Consider the following 7,482-nt stretch of genomic DNA (forward strand, 5'->3'; position numbering starts at 1 on the left):
AGTAAAAGACAAGTGTCCAAGTCGGCACCAGTTAGACTCTTGGACTGGTATGACCTGGAACAGGAGCTAATACTGGTGATAGAGAGACCAGTACCATATGAAGACCTGAACGTATATTGCCAGGTCAATGGAGGATGCCTAGAGGAAGAGCAGGTCAAAGTGAGATGCTCGTGTGTGTGTGTGTGTGTGTGTGTGTGTGTGTGTGTGTGTGTGTGTGTGTGTGTGTGTGTGTTTGTCACTGCAGTGAACATCCACTGTGAGCTTTAGTTTGTCTTTGGTCCATCGCAGATTATAATAAAACAGCTGGTTGATGCAGCAAGAGACCTTGAAAGGAACAAAAAATTTTCACCGGGACATCAAGCAGCAGAATATATTGGTTGAGAATGGTTCTGAAGTGCCACAGGTTCAAATAATTGACTTTGGCCTGAGCTGTTTCTTTACCAAAAGGTTCTCATACAGCATCTTCTTTGGTAAATAAAGGAGTTGGACTTTTGAGTGTGATCGTCTCCAGTATATCCATTGAAACACTTTTGCTGTCATTGTAATACCTTGCAGGTACCGTTGAACACATACCTCCCGAATACTTTTATGGCTCCTACAAGCCTGGGCCCTCCACAGTGTGGCAGATTGGGGTCATCTTGTACGAAACACTTCACCACGGGGAAACATTTGAGACAACCAGATTCCTCCAAAATAAGTTGCAGATCCAAACGGGGCTATCTCAGTGTACAGAATTTAGAGGGACAAGCAAACCTCTCAAAGTGCCATCAATGGTGCTGATTCATATTCATGATCGTTGTCTTCCATAGATTGCCAGAAGTTTCTATATGAGTGTTTGGCAAGAGCACCTGAGGATCGTCTCACCCTGACCCAGCTGCAGCGCCATTGTTGGCTTCAGTGACTCAGCACTTTTTGTCTTTACTCGTCTTGTAATATTTGTATATTTTTATTAAACATATCTCAAACTACTGGTATTTCTGATGTTCTGCCATGACTTGGTGGCAGCCACATCCATCAAAGTGAAGATTCAGTCTACAGACGACAGTATGGTGGTGGAGGATGGTGGAAGAGGGTTGTGGCAAAGGCCACCAGACAATGTGTTTAAAAGAAGGCTGGACACTCATATGAACACTTGAGATAACTTTATAAGAAGAAGATAGACCATATAGATTAGTTTTGGATACAATTATACAGATCGCTTTGGTTCAAACACAAATACAGTCCAATATATATATAAAAAGGGGGGGGGGGGGCACGTAGAGTGAAACCCAGTGGGAAAGACAATCTGGTACAGAAAAGAACGGAGGCAAATTTACATTCACAAAGATGGTGGTGAATCTCAAGACAGGCTAAATACATCCATTCAGGATAAAAGAGGGAGAATTTAATTTTTTTCTTTGGCAATTTCAATCGCATTGAATATTCAAAATGGTGATTTCTGTATTTCTTCCTGTAAAAACAGATAAGTTTTCAGTCACTACTTCATTTTATGTCCATAAAAAGTTGCTTTTCTAATCTGTTATCAAATCACTGTAGCCCCCAAAGATCAGTTTTGAATCAATCTTCATCTGTTCCTATTTTTACTGTTTCTTGTGACAAGAAGCGTGGAGGCAAGATTCCACCATGCTGATTTTTTTAATATCATGATTAACTATAAAGTAATATTGAAGAAATGAACAAGAACACCATAGACATATTGGGAAACCTTCCTTTAAATCTGTCATTGCATCACCTATAACATTACATAAAAAAGCAACCAAGCGTCAAGCTGTCTTCTCTACCAGAACACACCAGTTTCCCTGGTCATGGTAGCTGCTCTCAACTTTGACTCCAGTGATTTGACCACACAGGTGCTCGAGCTCCCCCTGCTGGAACAGATGGTAATAGCGGTGAAACACGGTAACTGAACTGCGCTCAGTCGCACTATCTGGTGAGGTTTGAGACTCTGAGCTGAGGCCAAGGCTTGATCCAATGGATATTTTAAAATCAGAACCTGGGTTACAGTCGGACCTGTTACCAGAACACAAACCATAACCTGAGGAAGCCTTGTACTCTAAATTCTCCCCAGAGTATTCCCCTCTTTGTATTTTCTCATCTTTCAGATGCCAGGGAACCAGGAGGTCCTGGGATTTGAAGGCTGTGCGGTTAGTGTGTATGCTAAGCTTCCCATCAGCCAGTTTACTGACACACTGTATGTTCTCTCCACTGTTGTGCTTATCTTCTAGAGGCTGACTGGACCTCTCACACAGATCCTGGGTACCATTTGATGTGCTGTTAGTCATGCTGTACTTCTCTTTGCTCTGTTCTTTGAGGTATTTGGACCTCTGCTTGTTGTACTCTTGTTCATAAGCCCAAACATAGATAAGTGCTTGACCTCCAGGCTTCAAAAGTCTGACCAGTTCTCTTACTGCTGCCAGTCGTCGCTCCTGCAACACAAGCCCACATTAGCATGCCATGCGGGATTTGAAAAATAATTGAATTAATTGTTTTTCAATTCCATATTTGCATATTTGTTTGATGACATGACAGATATTTGAGGGACTAAAAATATGCAGATGCATTTGTTTTCCAAAATTGTTTTAAATGGATCCAAAGACATGTGCATTACCTGGGTGGAAAAGTGGTGTATGACAGCTATGGAGATACAAGCATCAAAGGAGGCTGAGTGCAAAGGGAGCATGAGAGCATCAGATACAAACACCTGGAAACCCCTCTCTGCACAGATTTGAATAAGTGCACTGCTGCGATCACAGCCAACCTGAAAAATACAAAATACGGGCATCATTTCAGAGATTTGTAATCACATTCTTTCAAGAAATACCGTACTTCTTTTTCTATTGAAGATTCTTACATTATTTAAAAAAAAAAAAAAAATGTTATTGAAGCATAAAGATAACATGTAAATCACATATTCCAGATGAAAATGAAACCATGATTGAACCTTCAGGCCTAAATTCTAAGTGGTGTTTTTTGGGCCCTGCTCATTACTGGTCCAACAGCATCCCTCCGCTGGAACTGGCAGCATCATGCTGTGGTGTAAGACAGCAGGGCTTCAATGTTCAGGGTTGAAGGCTGAATGGAGCAAAGAACTCCATGAAAAACTGAGGTAAAGGTTCTCCTGTTAATGAGTGAACACCCTTAAGCAGGAGCAGATGAGGGAGAACTGCGTGAATGTTGTGGAGTTGCCTCAGCCCTGGAGTCGTTACACTAACGATAGATCGAATTTGAGAGGAAACATCCCAGTGGGAACACAAAATGACAATAATGAAATACTTACTGCAATCACTTCTGGGTTTACACTGAGGTATTTCCCATTTCCACATCCCACATCAGCCACCATGCTGCCAGGGGGGAGCGAGGACAGAAAGTGGCACACACGTGGCCAGGGAGAATGACGAGTGCTACTGAAATGGGGGGCGATGGAGTTGTATACTCTGTGGACATATTCCTTTTCCAAATGAGCTGCGTCAGCATGGCAAGTGGGTAGTGAGGGGAGGGACGGTTCAGGGACTGCTGATACTCTCTGACTGTCACAAACAGAGGGAAAACCTAAGGGAAGGAAGAGGTGCTGAAAAATCGCTGCCAGTTAAAAATCACATGACAGTTAGAGGACAATAAGTTTCCCACCACAGCGGCACGGCTCGTGTCTGATCCTGCGGAATGTGAAGGACGTGCGGGTGCCCCTCCTGCTTAAAGTCAACCTGCTCTGAGTCTGATTGTCAGTTGGCACTGGAGCAGAGGACTGTGGGTCACAGGATGGCACCACATCACACTTGCGAGGAGTAATCCTGAGAGAACAGAGGCCAGCACGGGGGTAAGGCTCTGGCTTTCAACTTAGAGAAACTCTTCGGTGGATTTGATGCAAAATAAATAAAACGAACGTAAATTGAATTGGAAAAAAGCAACAGGTCGGAATAACAAATTGGAGCTCACCCATGGGTCCACAGGTATCTGCTCTCTCCCTTCATCACCAAAAGACTCCTACCAGGTAACACCAGAGCAACGAGGCCACCATCGGGATGACGGAAATCCATCACGGTCTAAAATGAACAGGCACACATGAAGACAGTAGGTGTCTACAGTAGGTGAAGAGACATCTTGGCTGAAGAGAAGTCAACTGGGCTTGTGTTAGAGTTTGAAGATGTTTCCCCTTTGATCCAAGAGGCTTTTTCAGTTCACTGAAATTAAATGTCTTTGGTTATTTGGGAATAGTAGACATTTTAAATGTTCTCTTGAACAGTTGCTGCAGTGTTATCTGAAGATTTTTAGCGAATACATTAAATGTTCTGTCCAAATGAATGAATAATAAGGACAGTACTGCTTACCTGCGCCCCCAGGCTCAGCGACAGGATCGTTTCTTCAAAGGCAGAGTGAGTATCGATGTGAGGAGGAATCCCTGGAAAAGATCGCCAACTTAGTAATGCAGCAACTGCATTTAGAATTATAATATCTTGTTTCATAAATACTCGAGCATTCTACTCATCAGGGTACTTCTGTCTAATAACCACAAGTGTACTGCTTTATCTATTATCATTCGAAATAGCAAGTGTCATAGTGGCCTATTGAGTGTATTTGCCTCATTTAAGTGAGGTTCAGAGGCTGGATACACTCATTTAGATGGCTGAAGTAACCAACCCTGTCCAGACTCATACTGGTTGACAGTCAGCTGATCAGGCAGGATGTCAATGATTTGATTGGACAGACACCGCTCCAGAATGGGGAGACACTCGGCAGGTATACCTTGAAACAAACAAAGATGAATAATGTCATTATGAATCTTAATTGTTATTTGATAGCATTTATTAACAATTGGAAGCAGTCTTGTAGTTATAAGATCACAGAAATTTAATGAACATTTAAATTCCATCAAAATATAGAAATAATACTGACACTGGTTTTTGACAAAGTGTTGTTGTACCTGATACCAAAAAAAAGGAAGACATACCAGCAGGTAATGGTTTGTCCTTGTCCACATTGTTGTTGTCATAGCGAAATTCAAAGCCATAATGTTTGACTCTTCTATGCTTCATGGCTTTTTGAGCTTCAGAGACATTACAGTGGAGTGAGTCTGTTACAGCTGGAACTCACAACCCAGGAACTAACAGAAAAATCCAGGAGCAGCAACTCACCAGTAACCTCATCGTTACCTGGGGACCAGTCAAGCGCAGCGAGCAGCAAAGCCTCCTCCTCTGGAGACACGAAACTGTCCAACAAGGTTAACCCCACTGGCAAAGAAAGGGATCCAGCTTCTTCACAGGGTACTGCACAAACCACACAAGGGTTCAGATCAATCAATCAGCTGTTACAACACAATTGGCTCAAAGGTAATTTTGCCTCTGTTATTCCAATGAATTTTAAATGCTCAAAATTACAACGTACCTGACTGGACATAACTGAGATAAAGTGTCACAACATTGTCTTCACACTTTAACGATTTTCCATTGAGTTGGGCATGAGCTTTTTGAGCACCCGCTTCAGATCTGGAAACAAACACCAACGATTAAAAGAATCTATAAGAGGATTATTGGTCTCGCATTGTGATAATTAGGTTGTGATGATAAATTCGTCTATGAAGTACCTGTATGTGACAAAAGCATACGGTTTCTGAGGGGGCATAACCAGCCTCTCTATTTCTCCGAACTCTTTCAGGACTGCAGACAACTCCTGACGACTGACTCCATTACCCAGGCCACCGTTTGCCACTACCAAACTCTGCCGTGGATGCATTACAAATAATAATGAATACCGAATTTGACAGTATGGCTCATTTATGTGTTGAGACGTATGTCAGCTGTATACGGTAACTCCTCGTAAGTTGTCGACTAAACATTACCTTGGTAGGCTGTGACACTGTACTGATGCCTTCATGCTTCAATAAAATATGACTGGCTTTTAACTGTTTTCGAAGAATTTTCTTTTTCACTTTACTCCTCTTTACGAATATCGTATTATCTACAGTGTCAGCCATTGTCCGTTACTTAAAGTTGTCCGTGTACTAAAAAGGCGCGACCGATGGTTCCTGAAGACAAGCCTTGTTCCACCTTTTGTTTACAGTATTTTCGATTTGCTTTGACGATATTATTTTTCTTCCACGATTAAAACATGTCAATATTTTAATTCAGGATTATTTTGTGTGAGTTTACTTTAACTTCTTGTCCAAAAGTCATATGAATAAATCATTAAAAAATTATCAGTATACAAGTATCACTAATGCACAACACAACAGTACAATGTTATATATTGAATGTATAAATGTATACTGTATATAATGTTTTATGAGGTGAAAGGGAAAACTAAATGCAGTTATTTAGTACTTTGCTTTTTTTTTCCTTTGGAAAGCTCTAATTCTGCACTATATCAGTTGTTTTTCTTTCCTTAATTGCCCAGCTTTGTTGTGTTCACTGTTAGTTGGTATTCAAGTCCACAATGTGTCATGTTTTGAAATATGTTTCCAATATAGAGGACAAACACACTGCAGGGAAATCCATGCTGCATGCTTTCTTAATCTCTTCACAAAAGATAGACCAAATTCTCCAGGGATCATTCTATAGGCCAGCCTAACATGATACAAAGGGATAAAAACATAAGGGGAGTGACTCTGGAGAGACTGTTGGGCATTCCTTTTCATCATCCCACATTGAAGATATTCCTTCTTTATCTGAGGATTGTGTTGTTGACTGAAACATTTAAGCAGCATTTTTATGGAACAAAACATTTATGTTATCTATATATTGTGTTATGGTCCACCCTGGACCCGTTGGTCTATTCCCATGTAGGAATTCCGTGCAGATAAATGACTGTGCAGCTCCTCTAGCTGCATGTACATTTCACCAGAGTGAGGTTGGAGAATTAATATGTGGAGGGATTGTGCAATGAAACCCTCACCTGTCGCCAGCCCTCTAATTTCCAATGGCACAGCCTGACCATTTTGGTGTCACACTGAGCTACTGGCCAAAGGGACTGCTTCGTTGTCTTAACAGCACACTGTGTTTAGTCTGCAAAACAACAGCTGTTTGAACAGGAGACCATGGCCATCCTCCCTAGTATGAACGTTTGATGAAGTTTTTTTTTAAAAAGTGTAATAAAATGTATTTCTTTAATGGGCGTTGGGTGATAAACAGCAATATGAGCTAGATAAGGGCTGTTGTGGAGATACACGATATATTGTATGATAATATTTTTACAGAAAATATCAGAATGGCAGATAATCACTCAGTGAATAGTTATGAACGGCTCATCAGCAGGTTATAATGTCTCATAAACACAGTTTCAAAAACAGGCTTCAAAGCTGTTCAGCCTTTAATCAACAGTGATTGTGAGGGAAGAGGCGACCAGTATTCTGCTAGAGGCTGAACAGCAATTTAGACCTATTAATAGACTTTTCTTTTATCAGCCAAGCTGGAAAAAGGTTAGACCTGAACTGCTTTGGTAAGCTGAGCCATTTAAAATAGAGGTTCACAAGTGAGCACACAAATTGATGAC

At 41.3% G+C, this 7,482-nt stretch overlaps 1 protein-coding gene and 1 long non-coding RNA gene across 5 annotated transcripts; one reads left to right on the forward strand and one right to left on the reverse strand.

Annotated features, from left to right (window-relative positions):
- Positions 1-1,125: 1,125 nt before the first annotated feature.
- On the reverse strand, positions 1,126-5,991 carry alkbh8 (alkB homolog 8, tRNA methyltransferase). Of its 2 annotated transcripts, XM_011618163.2 has the most exons (12): positions 5,834-5,991; positions 5,579-5,712; positions 5,380-5,480; positions 5,130-5,261; positions 4,946-5,041; positions 4,636-4,740; positions 4,326-4,396; positions 3,934-4,040; positions 3,628-3,788; positions 3,278-3,549; positions 2,609-2,758; positions 1,126-2,426 (listed from the first exon to the last, which is right to left on the reverse strand). In XM_011618163.2, the coding sequence occupies exons 1-12, from the start codon at positions 5,966-5,968 to the stop codon at positions 1,764-1,766; spliced, it is 2,127 nt and encodes a 708-aa protein (XP_011616465.1). In that variant the 5' UTR covers positions 5,969-5,991; the 3' UTR covers positions 1,126-1,763. The 2 variants fall into 2 exon arrangements, with proteins under 2 accessions (XP_011616465.1, XP_029699970.1); XM_029844110.1 differs by lacking the exon at positions 4,946-5,041.
- LOC115251526 (uncharacterized) lies at positions 3,691-5,791 on the forward strand. 3 transcript variants are annotated; one of them, XR_003890092.1, is made up of 4 exons: positions 3,691-3,814; positions 3,948-4,068; positions 5,078-5,324; positions 5,650-5,791. It is a non-coding gene; the product is annotated as an uncharacterized lncRNA (long non-coding RNA). The 3 variants fall into 3 exon arrangements; XR_003890090.1 differs by lacking the exons at positions 3,691-3,814; positions 3,948-4,068 and adding an exon at positions 4,812-4,951 and having other exon boundaries at positions 5,042-5,324; XR_003890091.1 differs by lacking the exons at positions 3,691-3,814; positions 3,948-4,068 and adding an exon at positions 4,812-4,951 and having other exon boundaries at positions 5,048-5,324.
- Positions 5,992-7,482: the final 1,491 nt, after the last annotated feature.

The sequence above is a fragment of the Takifugu rubripes genome, chromosome 11 (genome assembly GCF_901000725.2).
Source record: "Takifugu rubripes chromosome 11, fTakRub1.2, whole genome shotgun sequence".
In the NCBI taxonomy this organism is placed as follows: Eukaryota; Metazoa; Chordata; class Actinopteri; order Tetraodontiformes; family Tetraodontidae; genus Takifugu; species Takifugu rubripes.